Source organism: Populus trichocarpa, chromosome 17, assembly GCF_000002775.5.
Source record: "Populus trichocarpa isolate Nisqually-1 chromosome 17, P.trichocarpa_v4.1, whole genome shotgun sequence".
Lineage (NCBI taxonomy): Eukaryota > Viridiplantae > Streptophyta > Magnoliopsida > Malpighiales > Salicaceae > Populus > Populus trichocarpa.
Window position 1 is genome coordinate 15067420 of NC_037301.2, and position 24670 is coordinate 15092089.

General features: G+C 34.9%; 4 protein-coding genes and 1 long non-coding RNA gene across 5 annotated transcripts; 1 reads left to right on the top strand and 4 right to left on the bottom strand.

Annotated features, from left to right (window-relative positions):
* Window positions 1-62: 62 nt before the first annotated feature.
* On the bottom strand, window positions 63-1930 carry LOC127904521 (uncharacterized). Its single transcript, XR_008057800.1, has 3 exons — window positions 1824-1930; window positions 821-900; window positions 63-227 (listed from the first exon to the last, which is right to left on the bottom strand). It is a non-coding gene; the product is annotated as an uncharacterized LOC127904521 (long non-coding RNA).
* A 925-nt stretch (window positions 1931-2855) lies between these two features.
* Window positions 2856-3818, top strand: LOC18106688 (kiwellin-like). The gene has a single exon (XM_024588713.2). The coding sequence runs from the start codon at window positions 2961-2963 to the stop codon at window positions 3606-3608; it is 648 nt and encodes a 215-aa protein (XP_024444481.2). The 5' UTR covers window positions 2856-2960; the 3' UTR covers window positions 3609-3818.
* Window positions 3819-4948: 1130 nt separating this feature from the next.
* On the bottom strand, window positions 4949-5920 carry LOC18106689 (kunitz trypsin inhibitor 5). The gene has a single exon (XM_006372569.3). The coding sequence runs from the start codon at window positions 5784-5786 to the stop codon at window positions 5157-5159; it is 630 nt and encodes a 209-aa protein (XP_006372631.3). The 5' UTR covers window positions 5787-5920; the 3' UTR covers window positions 4949-5156.
* Window positions 5921-16196: 10276 nt separating this feature from the next.
* On the bottom strand, window positions 16197-17039 carry LOC18106690 (kunitz trypsin inhibitor 5). The gene has a single exon (XM_006372570.3). The coding sequence runs from the start codon at window positions 16996-16998 to the stop codon at window positions 16378-16380; it is 621 nt and encodes a 206-aa protein (XP_006372632.3). The 5' UTR covers window positions 16999-17039; the 3' UTR covers window positions 16197-16377.
* Window positions 17040-20527: 3488 nt separating this feature from the next.
* LOC18106691 (kunitz trypsin inhibitor 5) lies at window positions 20528-21376 on the bottom strand. Its single transcript, XM_006372571.3, has one exon. The coding sequence runs from the start codon at window positions 21327-21329 to the stop codon at window positions 20706-20708; it is 624 nt and encodes a 207-aa protein (XP_006372633.2). The 5' UTR covers window positions 21330-21376; the 3' UTR covers window positions 20528-20705.
* Window positions 21377-24670: the final 3294 nt, after the last annotated feature.

Consider the following 24670-nt stretch of genomic DNA (forward strand, 5'->3'; position numbering starts at 1 on the left):
CGAACCCAAACTTACACACAAACTTATTCTTCAAATAAGTCAATCAGAGTTCAACGCAGCAGTAACAACAAAATTAACTTCATAATATAACTGAATTGTCTTAATACAAAAGTTAATACAATTTCATAGTTTTGGAGCACTAACTAGACATAAAGGAAAGGTACAAAGTACAACCAAAAAGCAGGTTCTGAAGGTCCAACAAAATGACCTGCTATCAAGCTATAAGCCTGAAAAGAATAAATAATGAGATGGTGAGTTCAACAACTCAGTGAGTAGATAACGTTCAATATACACACACGAGATAATACAACAATGAGAAATATATATACAAGTATGGCTTTAGGTTCTTATGAAAATGTTTCTCAAATTGGCCATAACAAGAATGTCATATGGTAAAACTCATCAGAAAATCAAAATGCAATGAGCATGAGGCTCCGTACTGTGGGATGATCAGTCCATACAGGTTGGTGACTCCCCCGACCAACTAGGGTTCAGATACGATGTGCACAAAGACTAACACTACCCTGTTAGCATGGGTATTCTGACTGACATACCATAGGTTCATAATCATAATCAAACAAACATATTCATATCTCAAGGCTCAACTCATGACATCAATCAAATGAGGAGCTATCAATTCAGAATTCAATTCAAAATATATACTGGTTCATATCAAGAATTCAGATTCAACAATTGATCATGCTTTATCAAAACAAGGATAATAATCAACATATATATTATCAAGAAGCATGATTCAATTCATATTAACAAATCAAATATTTATACTATTTCTCATGCATATGGAAAATTATCCACTCACCTGACTCAAAAGCAACAAAACTCAAAGCTGATATCGAAGAAAATCCTACTGACGTCCCACCGGTAGAATATCAGGATTATCTGAATATAAAGGAGACATATTTAAGAATGACTCAAAAGAATATATATAACCTATTTAATACACTTATCTAAGGGTGTATTCCATAACCCTAAATGTTTTTGAACTAACTAGTTATCTTTCCTAAAAACTCAACATTTAACGGTTTTCCCCGAAATCTAATCCATAATAAAACAACTAATAAAATTGATAATAATTCACTAAATAACCCTTAATTATTCATCAAACTAATCTGAAAAAGCTAATATTACAGCTAGGGACTAATCTGTAATTTATCATATTCTTAAGGGTCAAATTGCAATTTTTGTCTAATTGGAGGACCAAACTGAAATTTATCATAAATCCATGAATATACTGAAATTCTGACCATAATTAGTCCTCATTTCTGTCCAGATCATCTCATTATACTCCAAGGACCATTCTGGAATTTTACCAAATTTTTAGGGTCAAATTGTAATTTTTGTCAAATTGGAGGACCAAATTGAAAGTGTTAAATTCTCTTATCTATACAGTAATTCTGTCCATAATTCATATGTTATTCTGTTCAGATTCTCGGAATAGGCTCCAGGGACCAATCTGCAAATTTTCCAAAGTATGGGGACTAAACTGTAATTTTCCAAAATTGAGGGACCAAACCGAAATTTTATCATCTTCAACCTCCAACCCAGAATTTTTAACAGAAACCTACTGTTCTTGCCAAATTTCTAACTCAACATTCACCATTTACACAATTCATAACTCAAAATCATCACAATCTTCCATAATCAACTCATTAATCAATTACCCATAACAATCAACCTTATAACATTCAATTTAATTCATCAATTAAACCCAAAACACAAATTTTCAAAACCCTAATATTTATCAAAACCAAAATTAAAAGCTCAATAATACAAATTTATACATTTAACAACCTAAATCTTACCTTTAAACTTATTCCCTTCAATTCCTTTCTATTTCCCTTCTAATTCCCTCTTTTCTCTTCTTCTTCTTTCTCCCTTCTCTCTCCTGCCGATTCTCTCTCAAATATTCAGATCTCTTCTTTTGTTTTTTTGTTTTTCCTTCTATTTATATATATCATCTCTTTATACAATTACTACAATACCCTTATTTATTTATACTCCAACTTTTAAGCCTCCAAGGACTTTATTGTATTTTCCTACTCATTTATTCAAAACATCACACAATTTATGGAAAGTGACAAGTCTTTTGAATTAATATTGCATGACCCACACGGACAATGTACATGGCAGGCAGCTCTCTAACCTGTAATGAAAATTAACAAGTACGTTTATCATTTTGGGTTTGATCAATGAAAATTATATATTATATATAATCTTAGCATTTAATTAAAAGGTCATTTACTTTTTTTTCCAACAAATTAACTAAACATAGCGTTAAAATTATTAAACCGTATTGTAAGGCGCCATAAACCATCTCAAAGGCATCAGCGGCCATAGTCTCTTAGAAATTAAATGAAAAATCGTTGCTATAATATATATAAACATATATAGAGTTTGCAACTAATCTTCCTATACACACACACACACACACACACACACACACCGTGCATAACTCATGAAATATTGAGTTTGAGGTCCTTCAAGTTTGATGTGATCAGAACACATGCAAAGAGATACAATTAAGTTAATTCACAACGGGATAGACTTGGACCATAATAGCCATCGACACCACACTGCCATAATTTTGGGTGGCTCATAAATTTTATTTTTTCTTTTGTCTTTTTCTTCGTAAAATTTAACGTGTTTTCTTACTATCTCTTCGAGAAAGCAAAAGCCGACCGTTGATTTCCCCATTCTTTATCCTATCCTATATTGTGTACATCATGACATGATGGAAACCGATCATTTATTGCCCAATGGCCACTTAATTGGACTGGCTTTTTTGGTTGATTTTTTGACGATGAGATTTTAGTAAAATATTGAATACGTACGAAAGCTTCTTCCATGGAACTCCTTAACCTTAGGCTTATATATAATTCCAAATCTAACCTAGTTGTATCTCTCTGCAACCGAAAAGCTAGCATAAAAAAGAACGGCAAATGGAAAAGATATTTGTTTTAGTTTGTGTGTTCTTTCTTCGCAGCATCATCTCTTCGCACGCAATTTCTTCTTGCGATGGCCCTTGTAATACCTTGAATGATTGTGATGGCCAGCTTATATGCATCAAAGGCAAATGCAATGATGATCCTGATGTTGGCACCCACATATGCGAAGGAGGAGGCAGCAGCCCTTCTTCTCCACCACCTTCAGGCAATTGCCCTCTCTCAGGAGAACGTTCATGTAAAGAACCATCCTTCCCAGCTAAATATAAATGCTCACCTCCAGTGACATCCACTACGAAAGCTAAATTAACTTTGAACGATTTTAGTGAAGGCGGTGAAGGAGGAGCACCGTCAGAGTGTGATGAGAGGTACCATGCCAAAACTGAGAGAGTGGTTGCGCTATCAACAGGATGGTATGATGGGGGGTCAAGATGTGGGAGGATGATCAAGATTACTGCTAGTAATGGAAAGAGTGTGACTGCTAAGGTTGTGGATGAATGTGATACTTTGCATGGATGTGATAGTGAGCATGGGTTTCTGCCACCATGTGAGAATAATATTGTTGATGGATCAGACGCTGTGTGGGAAGCTTTGGGATTGAATAAGGATCTGGGTATTGTGCCTGTTACGTGGTCCATGGCATAGCTAGCAAAGTTCATCTTAAATGGGCCAATCTTTCTAGCTACTTAGTCAATGATAATAAGACGAATAGAGAAAGATCTATTTGGCTGTTTCCTTTCTGAACAATTCCCCTCCAAAATAAGACTAAAAGTTGTACTCTTTGCATGAAATGATTAGTATTGAAAAATGAAATCAGGATTTTTTTTAAAAAAAAATTCTAATTATTAAAGTCTAGTCCACATTATGTGACATAATTTAATTTGCAGTGAGACTGGGGGCAAAACTCTCTGAAACAGTGAAAGGGAAGTTGAGATTAGGGGCAAAAACAACTCAACATGCTGGGACGGAGAATGTTTTCAAGCAGGAATTTGGTGTCGGAGAAGGAGAAGAGCTATTAAAGGCATCACAGTGCTATTTATCAACCACAGCTGGTACTATTGAGTGTTAAAAAATAATATAAATTATATCCTGAGACCTCACCTAACAGTTTAAGATTTTGGGTTGAGATGATTTTTTGACATGGTATCAGAGCCTTGATGACCAAATGATCTCGAGTTCGAATCTCACCATCCTCATTTATTTGATAAAAAAATTAAGCACAACGTAATGTGGGCCTGTGCAAGTTTCAAGCCCAAAAGACTTTCACTTGAGGGGGTGTGTTAGATAATAATATAAATCATATCCTGAGACCTCACCTAACAGCTTAAGTTTTTAGATTGAGATGATTCTTTGACATAGGGCTCCACTGATAAGATTGCCTTATGCAGTGAAGGGCCAATTACTATCCCTTCTCCTAATGGACAATTTGTCAGAACACCCTGCAAGGTGATTCAATAATTGGGTTCTGATCAGTTTATGCAAGCAAACAAGACTGTTACAGTGATTCATTTTCACCCTAAATGTTGAAGGATAGTAGTGCTATCCACTATCCAACTTCTTGGTCCTCAGATAGAAAGGGGAAAAAATCCCTTCAATCTGACAGCATCATGATAAAAAAAGATAATCAATTCTATTCTAAAAAAAAATATCTCTTTGATGTGGACACTAACAAAGATCCTTTACATAACAGGATCATTTTCTTTTTCCTTTTTTTTTTTGTAAATCCTATTGTTTTGAAAAAGCCACAACAGAAGTACAGAAATACTCACATATGACAATTTCCAATTCTGGTTTATGGGGTTCTTGTGTTATAAAAAAGCTATCAGGAATCTACAGCAAGCAATTTCTTAGGCAAATTCTGCCTCTCAAGTAATCTAGTTTCAGACATTTTGTAAGGTGATCTAGAGAAGAAATTTCATCTCTCCCAATCCAAGTCTAAGATTATACCAATATGTAAGTTCTCATTTCAAAATTCATAAGCAAAATACAAGAAACCCAACCTTGTTATTCTGATAAACCATATGGATTCATTGAGAACATTATTAGAGCAGAGCCATGGGCTCTACTTGGAAAAAGAAGGCATACAGGGAAATTGAGACCACTAACATACTAAAACCAAGAACAAGAGCAGCATAAAAAGGGTACTTCTTTTACTACGAAGTAGCTAGCTCTGGCAAGGTTTTGAGCATTCACTCACGAGTATTTCTTCAAAGCTTTCTTGAACTGGACTTTGAAAGGTTGTAATGCATCACTAAGAGACAGTGTTCTAGTCCCATTATCCTCAATATAAATCCCAATATCCCTGCATAAAACTCCACAGTTACAAACTTTAGTAGGACAGAAAACAATCTTGTAGTCATCATCAGCTTTCTCAATCTGGAACCAGTTGGTCACCGTATTAAAACCAGGATTTCCTTCAACCCCACCAGTTGACACAAACCATTGTACCTTCGAGTTCGAAGACTTTGTAATCTTCCATACAGTTGATTGGGGACATGTTGTCTTAGCTAAAAACTTGATGTTAAGATCAGTAGAAACAAGGATCACACCTTTCTTGTCGTCGGCAGCTGGTGTGAAAGTAAGTGGAAGACCCTTTGATACCTCAAGACGGTCTTGGACAACAGCAAGTGGGCAGCTGGTTTTGTTGCTAGCCATTGTAATCCCACCTCCTCTCCCACGGAACACTGGCAAGATATAGTATTCGGTGCCTGCTACAAGCTTTTCACCATCAATGTCCAGCACTGGTTCAGCAGCAGCTATTGACTGCTTTGTGCAGGCAAAGGCAAGGAGGAGTAAGCACAACAATAACATTGGATAATTCATGTTTATCTTCTATTGATATATTTTTTTCTTGGATGTAAAAATCAATGGAGAGGAGATTCAATTTATCGAGCTAGAATTGGGAAAGGGATGCACCGATAGGTGCTAGAAATAAATAATTGGATAACTCATGGAGCACATGTATCTTGTCTTGGCTGTAATCATTACTTCCATCATGCCAACTTTATTTGACTTCTTAAAGTATGTGCTATGCCTCAAAACATAGGTGAGAATTCTTCTGTTAACTCGAGCAACTTGACAGCTACATCATTTGGATTGATCGATCAACTTGGATTAATTTTGACTTAATGCTATCGTGCTTCTTATTCTTTATGCCTTATCTGCAACGGAATCACTACAGATCTAAGGTCTCCATGTCTTCAATCTTTATTAAGTTGGCGGAGTGAGCATTTGATTAAGCATTTTAGGCTTTTGTCTAGTTTGGTGTGTTCAAGTCGTAGGTTGTTGTGATCGACGAAAACATGCCCACATACTGCAACCATTCCAATGAACTTCCAAGCTCTCCCCAGTCCAAATCCAGCTCAAGAACAATAAACTTCCCCCTCTCCCCTCTCCCAACTCCAAGATCTTTATATTGTTTTAAAATTCAAAAGCAAAATACAAGGTCACATTAGTTTCATTCAAACATCACCATAGCAGAGCCAAGGTCTCCACCCAGAGAAAGAATCACATATCAGAACCCAAAGTGTTTGATTAGACGAATTACAAACTGTAAAGAAAAGAGTCCCATTATACATTAATGAAAAGTTAATTATGAGAACAAATTCAGTCATTGTTTTATTAAATGTGGCATGACGTAACACATTGATTCTAAAAAAAAAAAAAATTCAAATAAGATTTAAGCCGTTGAAACCAAGATTGTTAATTTTATTTCGATAGATGTTTAATTTGTTTTTCAATTGAAATGAAATGTTTCAGTTTCAGAGTGTTTCGGCGTGCCGTTTCGGGGTTGTACTGTTTATATATATATATATATATATATATATATATATATATATATATATATTCAACAAATATAATTCAAATTCAAGATAAATTAATTATAAATTATGCAATACAAACACAATGCCAAACAAATATAATTTTAAAATTTAACATATTTCTAAATAGTCAAGATTAAATAGATTTTTAACTTAAAGTAATTCAACTTAAACAAAATATCAAAATATTATGAAAGTAAAATGTTTTAACACAAATATTTTAAATATAAAGTTAGGTCAATGTTATCAAGGCTAATGGAATCTAAAACATCCCTTGTTTTGCTTAAATTCCTACAAAGTATAAACATGAAAAAAAACAACATAAATATAAACCATATATATTAGTGATAAATCTAATTTTAAAAAATTAATATCATTGTTAATGAAAATAGTAATAATAATTTTCAATATTATTATTAATATCATTGTTATTGAAAATAATAATGAAAAATAGCTTTTTATAATTGGGTGATTTAATTAATTAAATTGAACAAGGTTCAATTTGATTCAATGGCTTTTCAATAGCGGAACGGAACATGTGGAATGAAACCGGAACGTTCCGGGCGGAATTTAGCCGAAAAATCCGGAACGGACCGAGATTTAAAAAGAGATGAAATTTGTTCCGTTTTGTTAATTGGTATGGAATGTTTCGGCCATTCCAAGCGAAACAGAATGAAATTGACAACTTTGGTTGAAACTCGAATATTCTAACATGTCAATTAGAGACATAATTAACCCGGTTAAAATTTATTTTATTTTATTTTAATTTCAAAACAAAATCCTTTCTATATAAATCTTTAAAATCTTCCGGGGCAGATGTGGCTTTGGATCATAATATCCTATTATCACAGGTCAGCAATGCATAGTGCACAGGTTTTCCTAGCTAAGAGTCGAAACAACAAAGCACATAGCCCAACAATGGATAGAAAAGGCCCAAACCACATAATCTCTAGATATGTAACCTGCAATACTATAAATTTGAGTTTTGATATTGTGCTTCAACACGTGTAGTTTTCACCCTCTAAAAAACAAGCCAGATTCAATTCATTACTAAGAAAAAGAGAAAGAACTATGGTTTTTTGTTTATTTATTTATTTTGATTGGATTGAATGATAATGATTAATGGAACAATAATTATTACAGACAAGCTTATGTCGTCTAGTGGAGGAAGCTTTAATATTAAAAGAACAAAGAAACCACAAACTTTCATTGCTAATCACCAAAACTCCATGTCTTATTTTGAAGTGGAGGGTCTTCAAAGAAAACAACCTAGGCAGTCACTGGCGCATAAGAGATGGAGAACGAAGACCATGAAAGGGATTGATGGGATAGGTTAATCCGATTCTATTTTTTTTAATTGATTAAATTAAATTTTTAATCCGATTTTATTTTTTTAATTGATTTTATTTTTTTAATTTTATCATTTAATATTAAATTTATTATAAATTTGATTTTATTTTTTTAGTTTTTTATAAAATTATCATGATTTTATGATTCAGGTAGCAAGTTTTACATGTTAGTCAAGTTGACTCAATTTTTTTAATTTTTTTTTAATATATATTTTTTAATTTTATATTTTAATATTGGATAGATTAAAAAATTAACTTTATAATTTTTATCGTATTAGTTTTGTTGTTGTAGTTGCACTCCTGCCAAAATTCAAATATAATTCAACTGTATAATAAAAAATTATGTGTTCTTTTGCAAGGATGATGAGTCTCAACAACCTAGATATTAGTCTTTAACATTATGGTTTGAAAAAAGTTGTTTTATAAAAAGTATTTTTAGTTGAGGTTGGTTTGAAAAAATATATATTTGGTTAAAACTGTGGTTGAAATTGAGGTTAAACAAAAAATAGTTTAATGTGTTTGGTTAAAAAAATACTTTTTAAATTGAGTTTATAAAATAATTAAAAAATATATATATTAATATTAATGGTTTTTAATTTAAATATTGTAGATTTAACTACTGTTATTACATCATGAAATAAATAATATTGATATTAAATATTTTTTATTATTCAATTAAATTATGTGCAATTTTATCACGTACGAAATCTATCCAACAAGTACTATATTTTCCATGGTTTCTTAAGCGCGCAACAACATCAGGTAAAAATTTCATCAAGAACAAAATTGGAATTGCAATCAAATTCTGCAAATGCTACGTCATCAAAAGATCTCCTTCTAGTTTTTCGAATAAAACACAATTAAAAATAAAAAATATTTTTATTTTATTTTATTGGGTTGGACCCGGTTCAATGCATTTAGCTCTGCACCGTAATGTTAAACACTAGTTTTTTGAATAAAACACAATTAAAAATAAAAAATATATTTTTTTATTTTACTGGGTCGAACCCGGTTCAATGCATTTAGCTCTGGACCGTAATGTTAAACACTAGTTTTTTGAATAAAACACAATTACAAAAATAAAAAAAATATTTTTTTTATTTTACTGGATCGGATCCAATTCAATACATTTAATTTTGAACCGGACCGGACCCGATCTGATGGGAACAGCGGAGATTCTGTACGGCAGAAAGAGGAAAATAAGCAACGTTGTTGCTTGGCAGCTGCCTTTTCCAATTTTTGTTAAACCACATGTTTGGCCACAAGAATTGATGGGTCCATCAAAATAAAAGTGAGTTTGAAATATAACCAAACATAAAAAACTGCTGCCGGCTATAACATCGTGCGCAGCCGCATTATCAAATGGCATCTCCTGTTTATTTCTGTGTTTTAAAAGTGTTTTTGAAAAAATTTGAAAATTTTTTATTTTTTTATTAACTTCAAATTAATATGTTTTTAGTGTTTTCAAATTATTTTGATGTGGTGATATTAAAAATAATTTTTTTAAAAAAAAAATATCATCGATATGTATTTTAGCATGAAAGTTATTTGAAAAACAAAGGAAGGGCAACCACAGTCTTATAACCCTCACTCACAGCTGCACATTTGATACCCCCACAGTGCAAATAATTTAAAGATTGACAGAAAATACAAAAGAAAAAAAAATGGGGGCTACTCCTTTCCTTCTATCCGTTCTTTCTCTTCTTCTTTGTCAACTTGGCAGCGGGTTCAAATGCAGTGCAGATAAAGAGCTACGTCCCTTGTGATGAAGCTGGTGAGTAATATTGTCGAAACCAAAGCGCTTTTAATTGTTCAAAATCTAAAAGAAAATATATTTTTTTTCCTTGTAGAAACCTTGAACCTTTCTGGGCAGAGAAAACGAGACTCGGGAAATGATGCAGCGGCTCTGGGCTTGGGAAACTTCCGAGATCTCATAGTGTATGAAGAGGGAGTTCGGGGGAACATTGACAGAGAAGTAGACGAGTGGACATCAGTCAATCAGTTGGAAGTTCCTCAACCTGCTAAGTTTTGAACTGTCTTGGTTTTTGCTCTCTCTACTCTCTCAACTATTTCAGAGAGTTTGCAGTCCACAAGCATCAAAGAGTTAAGTTTGTCATATCCGATTTGTTCTACCGACAAAAATTCCGAGATCGGATACTCATGCGACAACAACAATAATCGATCGGTTTGTTCGATCACTATAATGTAAGTTCAAAACTTGATAAATTCAAAATCTGATTGTCATTAACAAAACCAAACAATATAAAAGAAAGAAAGAAAGAAAAACCTTAAAGAGCAATTAAAATTGCATGAAACCTGTTTAAAAACAATTCTCTCTACGTGATTCACTTCAATTTCTTTGACAGAAACTTGTCAAGCAAAAATTTGGATGGATTTATTCACCCTTCAATAAATCTATTTGAAAACTTGCAACGACTGTAAGTATCAAAACTCCACGTATGTTAACCATCTAGGTGGTGACCCAGTGGTAAGAGCTTGGGACCAAGAGGTTTGCTCCCTCTATGGTCTCAGGTTCGAGCCCTGTGGTTGCTCATATGATGGCCACTGGAGGCTTACATGGTCGTTAACTTCAGGGCCCGTGAGATTAGTCGAGGTGCGCGCAAGCTGGCCCGGACACCCACGTTAAACTAAAAAAAAAAAAACTCCACATATGTTTCACTTTTAACCATTGATGAAATTGAGGTTTGATCATAATGCCACAACAGTACGTAGACTTGCCGATAATCAGCTTTCTGGTGGGATTCCGTGGACGCTGGGGACTTTACGGCATCTCATATATTTGTATGTTAAAGGTAGGATTCCTTGTTCTATATATACATAAATGATGGCACGCATGGGCTATGCTTATTTCTAAATAATGGTACAATGACTTTTGATAAACATCAGGAAACTTGCAAGCAATTCGTTGACCGGGTCTATACCTCCAAGCCTGACAGGGTTGCAGAATCTGCTATATCTGTAAGTCTGTCATGATTGCTTCCAATTAATGGTATTGCAATTCCTTAGAACTCATGGTAGATCACCCTTCTAACGATGACTGGATTGATGCATCACAGCATTGCAAGACAAAAAAAAACAACCTCCATCGAATTTGTCATATGCCCATTAAATTAATGTTTGCCATCAAATTTAATTGAAGGAAAAATAATATTAAAGATACAAATTTAGATGAACACAAGCGAAGAATTTTATATCTAACAGATTCTATCACGCCTCCCAAAGGATATCTACAAAATATAGTAGGTTGAGTTGTGTTTGAAGTGATTACAATTAATTTGGTTCTACAAGGGTTGATTTGAATTAATAAATATGACATCTAGAAAAAATTTGATAATATGCTTGATATGATTTGACAACGTGGTATAGATATTTATGGCAAGAATTCAAGAAAAATTCAGTATAAGTATTGTTACAAATTTATCAGTGAAAGCATTTTTTATTTCAAATATTTTTTTGTTTGTACTCGTAAGAATATTGATTTATGTATTTTAAGATGTTTGAAATATATATATATTTTTGTTGCAATTTTACTATTTGTTTTTTACCATTCAAATTTATATTATATTAAAAATATATTTTTAACAACTTTGTTATAAACCCCAAAACATTATTGGCAGTCCCACTAAAAGGTCAAAAAGAAGTAAATCACGTGCTTCCCTTTCCCACTCTTACTGTAAAATTAGCGGCTCTCAATCTATGATGTACTCTCTGATCTCCTCTCATTTCTTTATAATCAAGAATATTCTATCAATTTTTCAAGCTTCAATTCAAGTGAAAAAACAATAAATCACCACAATAAATTTTTCAAGCTTGTACAAAATTTAAGATTTGGTTCATTTCCTCCTCCTCATGGTCTCAATAATTGCTCATCAACCAAAAGAATAGAATAAGATGGATGCCATACCAGCACAGGAGGTAACCAGACAAAGTTGAGTTGAATCTTACAATGAAGAATAATTATAATTGCAATGGAGTCAATTGGCTTGTGGATATTATCAATATTTGTAGGTATAAAAACTGTAGTTAGTCTCTAATATAAGAGAGATGCTGACGAATATTTTTTAAATAATTGAATTTAATTATTTAATTATTCGTATAAATTTGTGTAGATGTGTAGAATGAAAATTTAATTATATTATTGTTTGTATTGTAATAATTATTTGAAAATTTTGTTGAATTTTAATTGTTATTGTTGAATTTTCCATGGAAATGGTAATTGAAAATGAAGAATTAAATTTCATTATTTTATCTCAATTTTATTATATTATTGCTTGTTATGTTTTTAATTATTTCCATTAATTTTAATTGTCATTTATGTATTTCTATAGATATTAGTTGAAAATATATAGATGTTAAATTTCTATAGATGTTAAATTTCTATAGATGTTAGGTTGTATATAAGATTTTCCAATGGAGTCAATTGGTTTGTGGTCATTGTAAAGATTTGCAGGTTTGAAAACTGTAGGTAGTCTCCAGTATAGGGGAGGTGCTGCTGAATTTTTTGTAATTATGTAATTATTCGTATAAATTTGTGTAGATGCGTAGAATGAAATCAACAGCACCTTGTCAGCAGACGGTTGTAGATAGTTCTTCTAGCAGCGAGGATGACTTATCCTTGGGTGCTGATCACAAAGAGGCACCCGCGCACAACTTGTGATGTTGCCTCTTGTAGCGTGGTTTCACAGCGTAGAGGCGGTATGCCTTCAAAAGAGGGTCAATTCACCCGCAAGTACCAGACTCAATGGAGGGATGACCTTTCAATGCCAGTTTGTTTAGGTTTTAATTTTTTTTTACTTATAACATAATTTATGAACAACTAATTAATATTTTATTAATTTTATTTAATTTCATGTACACAAACATTGAGGCTGCCCAAACAATAACATCGGCGTTTAAATCGTCGATGTAGATTCCATTATTTCAATCGAGTCAGGTTTCCAAACATCCTGAGTGAAGACCTAATATCGATGGATGGTTTCTTCTAATTTATAGCTTATTTTTAATAAATTATTTTTATAATTTTATATCTTGTACTATTTTTATTTTACATGAATTATTTATACACAGCACAAATTTGAGTGGGATAGCGCAGACAACAATGTTGTGAGGAGGGTATGAGAGAATCACGCGGCAACTAGGTAACATCAAAAATAATATAATTGTTTGTTTTATAATTTTATGTTCTAAATTCTAATTTGTTACTATGGAAGTAGGTTGCGTGATTTTTGATATGACACCTAAAAAAAGCAAAAAGATATGAGAGAGATAACGGTCTAGAAGGCTGGAATGAGGTGGCGGTTTGGCAGGAATTCAAACCGCCATTCATCTCAGGGGATATATGGATGCAATATATTGAGCACGTGACATCTGAGCGGTTCGCACGACGCTCATAGTCCGGTGCCGACAACCAGAACCGGCAAATTCATGGTTCGTTGACCACACACACCGGCGGCTCCGTCCCGTTCGGTGCACATGCGAAGCAGATGGTAAGATTAATTTAAATGAAATATATCGTTAATTAATGGTTGTTGCTTATAAATATATTTAACTTGCAACCTTTTTTTTCCTTACAGGCTACGTCTTTTGGACCGCCAAAAGGGGATGCAACAGTTTGTGGACAACCGTGCTTAACACTTCGTTGTATGTTCGTTCAATCATTTTATTTTGTAAGTTATTATTTTCTTGAATTGAATATGATGATTTTTTTTTAATTTTCAAGAGACCTATAATAACCGGTTGAGGGAGAGATATGGGGACGATCCTTCGACCCATCCAGATTTATGGATGGAGGTAGGATCGTCTGGTGGACCCGATAAAAATCAGGTCTACGGGCTCTCTAACACTACGGCCGAAAACTTGTGGGCGACTCGTAGTGTCTCAACCGTTGGGAGCTCTCCATCAGTATCGAGCACCCAGTCTGAGGAGTTCATGGCCTTGAAACAACAATATGAACGACTCTCGACGGATTATGATCAGCTCCGTGAAATGGTCATGAACATTAGCTCAATGATGGGTGATGATACATATGCAGCCTCCTCCTTCTCCTCCTTCAGATCCGTCGTTAATCTAGTTTAATTTTGTTTTTGAAACATATTAAATTTGTAATGAATATTTGGATGAATATTATTTAACATTATTTTTATATTTTTAATGTTTAATACAATTTTATTTGGTTAATTAGTTTTTTTTACTATTAATAATTTTTTTTAAAAAACTATTTTTAAATAAATACCGACGGCCTTACAGACGAAACCGAGTTGTAGGTATTTTACCGAGAGTTGCAAAAATATTACCACCCATGCCACAATCACCGATGATGTTATTTCGTCGGTTTTTACCGTTGATATTACCGACGGATAAATTCCGTCGGTATTTTACAGAGAGTTCTGAAATATTTACTGCCCATGCCACAATCATTGACGACCAGTCCATTGGTGATTTATCATTGAAAATAGAGACGGAATAAGTCCGTCGGTAAAGTTCTCGCGGGAAATTTTTTTTTTTGGCGGGCTTCCCCCGTTTGTAAGACCATCGGTGTTTGAATTTTTTTTTTGCCTACAGAAGTAGCGATGAGAATTACCGACGATCAATATTCTGAAAGATGGATTTCGTCGGTAAAAATGTTACCGATGAATTGTGTGTCTTACACCGACGAAATGAATCTGTCGGTAAAACTGTTTAATGGTGTAGTGATCGTCATGTTATTCAGAAGGAAAAATATCATCCAAAAATAGAAAATTTGGTTCAATGGAAAGGAGCTTCCCTAGAAGATGCTATATGGGAAAACTTGTGGCCTTTCTCCAAAACTTATCCAAAGTTAGGCCTTGAGGACAAGGCCCTTCTCAGGGGGATGGATTGATATGATTCTTCAATGGCTTGTCATGATTGGAAGTTGCACATGTTGAAGAGCAGAGGTGGAGAGTAGAGCTTAACAAACGTTGAAGAGCAGAGGTAGAGAGCAGAGCTTACATATTTCATTTTGTTTTATTTAATTGCAATTGAAATAGTCAATGAATAATTAGCTATAATCAGGGAAGTAATTGAAAGCTTTCCTAGTATTCAGTTCCACTAGTTAAGTTCCTATTATCATGGAAGAGATTGTAACATTGTGGCCTGGAGGCCTATTTAAGCTCTTTACCTATTGAATATGGGTGTAGAATAATATAAACACTGTCTTCTAGATCTCTGTTTTTCTTCATATTTTTTCCCAAATTCTATTCTTATCATTGGGTCTAAACTATTTTTCTTCTCATGTTTTAGTTCTTGAGTTTTGAGAGAGGAGAGAAAAAATTATTAGACAAAGGGGAAGGAGAAAGAAGTTGTCGACTAGCCATGCTTCATCAACAAAAAAAAGAGAGTCTAATTTTGTGTCAATTAGTTCATAATCATGAGAGAAGTGCCATAGATGTATTCTATAACTGTCATCTGGCTAGAGTGGCTAGAGAAAATAGATTAGAGCTTAAGAATATTTTGTATTTGTTTTAGTTTCATGTTTTTTTACTGATAAAAAGGTATTTTAGAGTTATAAATTGGTTTATCATGGTTCTTAGACTTCTTTTTTATATATATATTTTTAAATGAAAAGAAATTGAAAAATAGGTTTTTAAGATTTGAAAACTCAAACCTTGACTTTTCACCCATCTTCGATGAACATAATCTTAATAAGGAGACAATGTGACATTTACCACTTCAGATTAAATATTGTCTGGTTTAAAAAAAGTAAGGATCACATTTAAAAACAAAATAAAATAAAAAGGCAAATATTGTGGTTTCATTTTTGCACCAAAAACTTCATTTTCATGCAATTTTTTTTTTTGATTTATGTTTTTTTTTCTAATTGAGATTGGGTTTTGTTTGCTTTTCTAGAGATGAGTTTATATCAAATGATATATTATTCGATTATCAGTGTTTGATACTCAATATTTTTCAGCTATTTCATATTCCTGAAACATTAATTTTTTTTGTCCCCCAAACTAGAGAAGTAAAAATTGGACATTAATGTTTCAACAACCATAGAGAAAGAAGTAAGGACACCAACGTCACAATAGTCAACATTGTTTCTTTATTAAGTAAGAGATCAAGTCACTAGCAACATATATGTAATTATATGTAACGACATGAGATACATTTTAATTTCCAAATATGGAATTTATTCCTACAGAAGCACATGGCGTAGCTTATTGATATATATTGTATTTGAGCATGCATCATCTATCATGATCTTCAAGCCTTCTTGAACATAACTTTGAGAGGCACGTTGGTAAGAGCCAGACGCCTTACTCCTTTGGCATCAACATAAATCCCGATATCTTTGCACATAACTTTGCAGTGTTGACACACTGTAGGGCAAAAAACTAGCTTGTACTTGTCTTCGAACTTCTCAATCTTGAACCAGTTGTTTGTTGTTTCCGGACCAGGATTTCCTTCAACTCCATCGGTTGTGACAAACCATTGTTTTGTCCATTCATCATAGTTGTCAAGCTTCCACGCTGTTGACTGGTGACAGATTGATCCAGCAGAGAATCTTATGTTAAGATCGGTGTGGACGCGGACGACGCCTTTCTTGGTGTTCACAGGTGTGAATTTCAGTGGGAGACCATTTGACGCCTCATATCGGTCCTGGACAACATCAAGTGGGCAGGTTCTTCTTACAGTGCTAGCCATTTTGAGCCCACCACCTCTCCCACGGATCACCGGCAGGATGTAGTAGCTAGTGCCAGTTCTAAGTATCTTACCGGTGACGTCGAGCACTGGCTCAGGAGCAGCAGTAGCTGCTACCCTAGGCAATTGATTTGCAGCTAAGGCAAAAAGAAGGAAGGACAATGCTAGAATTGCAGCTCTCATTGTCGTTATGGGTGACTTTAAATTAATGTGTGTGATGTGTTTATGCTAGAATGAATGGGAAGAGGCTTTAATTTATAGAGTTCATTAGCAATACAATGGGATGCCTGCATGGTTGCATGATGCTGGTAAGAACTTTTGAAGGAGCGCTGTGTATGGCATTTAAAACTGGTGGCTTGACCAGCCATAAAGTCAATTAAAAGATCTTGGATAAACCTGATCCTATATTTTATATTCTTGAGTAGCTCGTACAATATTATCTTTTATTTGATGAAATCGGGATGGTCCAAAACAACACCCTGTTTTCGGGAGAGAAGAGTTCCTTTGTTTGTATTATTCATATATAGTAATGTGTCCTTTGCCAAAACTTGCATTAATGTCGAAGAGTTTTATGAGGTTATAAAATAAAGTTAGAACTTCTTGTCTGCGACTACAAATCATGTGCTAATCAGTGTTTATAATTTTCTGTGTATTGGAATGGATGACCAGTCAAATACTTTGCCTGCCTGTCCATGAAAGTCAAATATTTTACCTTATATACTTCTTGTTTGCGGTTTACACCTTACATCGCATCGCATGGCTTGTTATTAAAAAATACAAGTATTGAGAAGAACGATCATCGTAAAATAAAAGAGAAGAGAAGAAAACTAATTTTTAAATTGCGTTCCGGTTATTCTACTCGTAAATCACGGTGAATGGATTTGTCCAATGAACCGTTGCCGTGTTTTTTCACTATAGTCATCGAAACTTTATTTAGTTATTACTCTATCTATGTAGGAAATATTGTATGCATATTATATAAAAAATATTTTAGTCATATTGATCATGTGTTGTAATATCACCATTACTTTTATATATTGCTCTACACACACACACATATATATATAGAAAAATTGGTTGACCAATAGGTTAAGCCTCCCAATTATTCTCAACTAGGTATTAGAGCCTTCTGCCGTCAGAACTCTTCTCTCCCTCTCCCCTCAGCAGCCGGCCTCCTCTCTCCCTCTCCTAAATGGACTTTGCTGCTGCTACCGCCTTCTCCCCCCCCCACCAAACCGGCGGTGCAGCACAGCTAGCCAGCCTCTCAGAAGCTGTTACCGCTGGTTTCTTCTCCCACCACTAGCAGCCCCAACATACAGAGCAAAACCATGGTTCCTTCTCCCATGTTTCTGTCATCCCTCTTCACATCATGGGGACAACAACTCCTTCTATCGTTGCGTTGTCCACAACTCATCAAGTGGTCTCATTGAAGCTTACGACCACCAACTATCTCTATTGGCGAATGCAGATGAAGTCATATCTTCTTGGTTAGGGTGTCTTCCACTTTGTTGTTGGCTCAGTGCCATCTCCTCCCTCTCATGTTTCTAACTGTTCTGATGGTTCTTCTTCGCCAATCAACCCCTCTTTTCTCTGTTGGAAGCAACAAGATCGGCCTATTTTGAGCGTGTTACTCTCCTCTCTTTCCATGGATTTACTGCACCTTGTGGTAGATTGTCGGACCACTCATTATGTTTGGCACACTCTTGAGAAAGCTCTCGCCTCTCCATCTAATTCTCGTATTATGCAACTCTATGGGTCTTTCCAAGATCTTCAGCAAGGTGATGCTTCGATTACTATGTACATGCAGCAAGCAAAGTTATTATTTCATGAATTGGCTATTGTCGCCCGACCTATCTCCCTTAAAGACTTTAACCTTTATGTATTTTGTGGCCTTCGTGGTGAGTTCAAAGACTTGGTAGCCAGCCTCGTGACCAAAGCAAAACCACTGTCAGATGTTGATCTTCATAGCCATCTCCTTACCCATGAGTTTTTGCACAAGACCTCATTTCAATCCATGGCTGCTAACCCATCTCTGCTGCTCACACCGTCTCTACTGCCCTCTGCTCATCTTTTCCAGTATCAACACAACCCCAATTTCAGTCGTAACAGAGGTCGTTCTCTAGGCAACTAGCATCCCAACAACAACCGCCACGGCCACCAACACAGGTTTGATTTTTGTGGCTTCCATTCCTCTGCTCCCACCGACTGAAAGCAGAGCAACTAGCAGCAGAATAGACGGCCCCCTCGTTCTGGGCAGTGGTCTCCTCACCGGTCTTTTGAGCAGAACGTCATATGTCAACTGTGCTTCTCCTCCGGCCACATAGCCCCTCGATGTGCCCAGTTTCGTAGTAGTGGCCAACAACTATCTGCCCATCTTGTTGTGGTACTGTTTTTGGCCCTACTTGGTTCCCGAACACTAGTGCAAACCAACACGATACGCCTGATCTTGCAACTCTGACCGATTATATACCCTATTTTGATAATGATTATTTGCATGTTGGTGGCGATAAGGACCTTTCCAAATCTGCTTCCATTACTGTTTTTCGATTCAAGCTTCGGGTCGATCCTCCACCCTCGGCTTGAGAAGGCATATCATGGAATGTAAATAATAGGTTAAGCCTCCTATTTTTTCTCAACTTATGTGTTGAGATTTTCTTTTCTTTGCACGTTCAAGCAAATTTAATGTGATTGATCAATTTTCAAATTTTTAGTTTGAGAGTCATTAAATGAAATTGGGTGTAAATTTATAGTATAAAAATAATTAAAAGGAGAAAGATGAAAATAAAATGCATAAAAAACCAAACGGGACCTTTTCTCATTTTCGTGTAAACATTTAATTTTCATCCAAAAGCCTCAATCTACTCATTTTTTTCCCTTTGGTTTTTTGATTCTATGTTAAGGTCTAAACTTTTTTTTCATGTTTTAGTTCTTGAGTTTTGATAGAGGAGAGAGAAAATTATTAGACAAAGGGGAAGGAGAAAGAAGTTGTCGACTAGCCATGCTTCATCAACAAAAAAAAAAGTCTAATTTTGTGTCAATTAGTTCATGATGATGAGAGAAGTGCCATAAATGTATTCTATAACTGTCATCTCGCTAGACTGGCTATAGAAAATAGATTAGGGCTTAAGAATATTTTGTATTTGTTTTAGTTTCATGTTTTTTTACCGATAAAAAGTATTTTAGAGTTATAAATTGGTTTATCACGGTTCTTAGACTTCTTCATTTTTTTTTGTATTTTTAAATGAAAAGAAGTTGAAAAATAGGTTTTTAAGATTTGAAAACTCAAACCCTGACTTTTCACCCATCTTCGATGAACATAATCTTAATAAGGAGACAATGTGACATTTACCACTTCAGATTAAATATTGTCCGGTTTAAAAAAAGTAAGGATCACATTTAAAAACAAAATAAAATAAAAAGGCAAACATTGTGGTTTCATTTTTGCACCAAAAACTTCATTTTCATGCAATTTTTTTTTTTTATTTATGCTTTTTTTTTTCCTATTTGAGATTGGGTTTTGTTTGCTTTTCTAGAGATGAGTTTATATCAAATGATATATTATTCGATTATCAGTGTTTGATACTCAATATTTTTCAGCTATTTCATATTCCTGAAACATTAATTTTTTTTGTCCCCCAAACTAGAGAAGTAAAAATTGGACATTAATGTTTCAACAACCATAGAGAAAGAAGTAAGGACACCAACGTCACAATAGTCAACATTGTTTCTTTATTAAGTAAGAGATCAAGTCACTAGCAACATATATGTAATTATATGTAACGACATGAGATACATTTTAATTTCCAAATATGGAATTTATTCCTACAGAAGCACATGGCGTAGCTTATTGATATATATTGTATTTGAGCATGCATCATCGATCATGATCTTCAAGTCTTCTTGAACATAACTTTGAGAGGCACGTTGGTAAGAGCCAGGCGCCTTACTCCTTTGGCATCAACATAAATCCCGATATCTTTGCACATAACTTTGCAGTGTTGACACACTGTAGGGCAAAAAACTAGCTTGTACTTGTCTTCGAACTTCTCAATCTTGAACCAGTTGTTTGTTGTTTCCGGACCAGGATTTCCTTCAACTCCATCGGTTGTGACAAACCATTGTTTTGTCCATTCATCATAGTTGTCAAGCTTCCACGCTGTTGACTGGTGACAGATTGATCCAGCAGAGAATCTTATGTTGAGATCGGTGTGGACGCGGACGACGCCTTTCTTGGTGTTCACAGGTGTGAATTTCAGTGGGAGACCATTTGATGCCTCATATCGGTCCTGGACAACATCAAGTGGGCAGGTTCTTCTTACAGTGCTAGCCATTTTGAGCCCACCACCTCTCCCACGGATCACCGACAGGATGTAGTAGCTAGTGCCGGTTCTAAGTATCTTACCGGTGACATCGAGCACTGGCTCAGGGGCAGCAGTAGCTGCTACCCTAGGCAAATATTGATTTGCAGCTAAGGCAAAAAGAAGGAAGGACAATGCTAGAATTGCAGCTCTCATTGTCGTTGTGGGTGACTTTCAATGTGTGTGATGTGTTTATGCTAGAATGAATGGGAAGAGGCTTTAATTTATAGAGTTCATTAGCAATACAATGGGATGCCTGCATGGTTGCATGATGCTGGTAAGAACTTTTGAAGGAGCGCTGTGTATGGCATTTAAAACTGGTGGCTTGACCAGCCATAAAGTCAATTAAAAGATCTTGGATAAACCTGATCCTATATTTTATATTCTTGAGTAGCTCGTACAATATTATCTTTTATTTGATGAAATCGGGATGGTCCAAAACAACACCCTGTTTTCGGGAGAGAAGAGTTCCTTTGTTTGTATTATTCATATATAGTACTGTGTCCTTTGCCAAAACTTGCATTAATGTCGAAGAGTTTTATGAGGTTATAAAATAAAGTTAGAACTTCTTGTCTGCGACTACAAATCATGTGCTAATCAGTGTTTATAATTTTCTGTGTATTGGAATGGATGACCAGTCAAATACTTTGCCTGCCTGTCCATGAAAGTCAAATATTTTACCTTATATACTTCTTGTTTGCGGTTTACACCTTACATCGCATCGCATGGCTTGTTATTAAAAAATACAAGTATTGAGAAGAACGATCATCGTAAAATAAAAGAGAAGAGAAGAAAACTAATTTTTAAATTGCGTTCCGGTTATTCTACTTGTAAATCATGGTGAATGGATTTGTCCAATGAACCGTGCCGTGTTGATTTTTCCAACCCATCAGTGTCAGTGAAGTACTTACTTATGTTCTATATATTGAGATTTTATCTTCTTTGTATATTCTTTTAAATTCAATGTGTTTAATTAATTAAATTTTAAAATTAAATTGGAGATCAATTTACAGAAATTGCCCATGTGATGTTGGTGACGTTTTATGTATTCATATTTTATTTTCTTTGCATATTCTTGTTAATTCAATGTGTTTGATTGATTTTTAAGATTAAATTAAATTATAGTCCAATTTAATGAAATTTCTCACAAATAACTTTATTCCTTTTCAATTCTATCTTTATATCTGTTGTTGATGAAGTTTTATGTGTTGAGATTTTCTTTTCTTTGCACATTCTAACAAATTTAATGTGATTGATTAATTTTCAAATTTTTAGTTTGAGAGTGATTAAATTAAATTGGGTTTAAATTTATAGTATAAAAATAATTAAAAGAAGAAAGATGAAAATAAAATGCACAAAAAACCAAACGAGACTTTTTCTCATTTTCGCGTAAAAAAATTAATTTTCATCCAAAAGTCTCTATCTACTCATTTTTATCCCTTTGGTTTTTTAATTCTATGTTTAGGTGATATGATTCTTCAATGGCTTGTCATGATTGGAAGTTGCACACGTTGAAGAGCAGAGGTGGAGAGTTGAGCTTAGATATTTTCTTTTTGTTTTATTTAATTACAATTGAAATAGACAATGAATAATTAGATATGATCAGGAAATTGTTGAAAGCTTTCCTAGTATTTAGTTATATTAGTTAAATTCCTATTATCATGGGAGAGATTGTAACGTTGTGGCCTTGAGGCCTATTTAAGCTCACTTATTATATTGAATAGGGGCGTAGAATAATATAAATACTTTCTTCCAGATCCCTGTTCTTCTTCTTATTGTTCCCCAAATTCTATTCTTATCAGTGGTATCAGAGCCCTACGGTTCATGGATACACGCAGTAAAACCAACATGGAGTTTCGTAACGAGGTCAATGAAGCCCTTGCCCGTCACGATACCAACTTTGAGGAATTAAATCACAATTTTGGTTTGGTCAGTACTGCCCTACAAGGCGTCATGGCCGAGCTGCAGACAATGCAAAATGCCCAATCTAATCGAACACCTGACATAGAAGTTAATCCATTCGCAACAGGAGGGACTTCCCACCACAGGCCTTCCGCATCAACCACCCCCATTCTAGAACGGAATCATACTCACTTCAAGTTGAATTTTCTGACATTTACAGGCAATGACGAGGATCCCACAGCTTGGATTTTCAAAGATGAGCAGTACTTTGAATTTCAGAATATTGACTTTTCAAAACAGGTATAGTTGGCATCATTTCATCTAGGAAATGTAGCGTTTCGATGGTATTATTGGTTTACAAAAAATAAGGGTCTAATGCATTTGGGCGAGTTCACCAAAGCCCTCCTCCACCGTTTTGGACCAACAGATTATGATGATTCGTTAGAAGCATTGTCTTGTCTTAGACAAACGACCACAATTAATGCTTACCAAGAGACATTCAAAAAATTATCCCACGTACAAGGTAGATGATCTACCAGAAAAATGTTTTGTTGGTTGTTTCATTGCAGGATTGAAGGATGACATACGATTGGATGTACAAGTTAAGCAGCCGAAAGCGCTATCCAAAATGATTAGTGTAGCTCATCTCATTGAGGAATGAAACCAATTTCAACCAAAACCTGGTAACCAAATTCGACCAGCAGTCCCCTCTTATCAGTCCCGACCTCAACAGAGTACCACAATGGGACTGCTTAGACCCTCCCCCTCGCAGTGATCACCTCAGGCAACTGGCATTCTCAATGGACATGACTCACGGGACACGAGGCTAGGGAGAGACATGAAAAGGGATTATTTTTCTATTATGATGAAAAGTATATGTCGGGACATCGTTGTACGCGACCACAGATGTTTATGATGGTTGATGTACAGTTAGAAGAAGAAACAGTTGATGTGGACATGGATATAGAATCACTAGAATATGCCATTCCTGAAATATCATTTCATGCCTTTGTTGGAACTGCCCATCCCCAAACCTTTTAGGTTATTGGGAAGACCGAGAACCAAGAAGTGATCATGCTCATTGATTGGGGCAGTACCCATAATTTCATTGAACAGTCTGTAGTTACCAAGTTTGGATTACAAGTGGTATGTGGCAAATCAGTTCAGGTAACAGTCAGAAACAAAGAAATTATTGAGTGCACTAGACGTTGTATGGGACTCTCCTTCTCCATTCAAGGATTCATTGTACAAGCTGATTTCTACGTACTTCCCGAGGCTACCTATCAAGCCGTTTTAAGAGTGCAATGGTTGGCGACATTGGGTCCAATTCAAATAGACTACAAGGAACTCGGTATGACTTTCATATAATCTGGTCGGACTCATGTAATGCGAGGGATGAGAAGTTATGAGCTCGCTCTTATGAGTGAAAAGGAATTGTTGCACTTATCAGGTATGGGGTTCTTTGTTCATGAGATGACAAATGATGCAATTCAAGCAAACAAAATGTCATTAGACCTCAGTAAAAGAATATCAGAATTTGCACATGTGTTTGAAGAACCCACTGGGTTGCTGCCTACGGGCATCCATGATCACCG

What these genes read in the sequence shown, in the direction of transcription:
- LOC18106688 (XM_024588713.2), top strand. Translation starts at nt 2,961, where the DNA reads ATGGAAAAGATATTTGTTTTAGTTTGTGTGTTCTTTCTTCGCAGCATC.
- LOC18106689 (XM_006372569.3), bottom strand. Translation starts at nt 5,786, where the DNA reads ATGAATTATCCAATGTTATTGTTGTGCTTACTCCTCCTTGCCTTTGCC.
- LOC18106690 (XM_006372570.3), bottom strand. Translation starts at nt 16,998, where the DNA reads ATGAGAGCTGCAATTCTAGCATTGTCCTTCCTTCTTTTTGCCTTAGCT.
- LOC18106691 (XM_006372571.3), bottom strand. Translation starts at nt 21,329, where the DNA reads ATGAGAGCTGCAATTCTAGCATTGTCCTTCCTTCTTTTTGCCTTAGCT.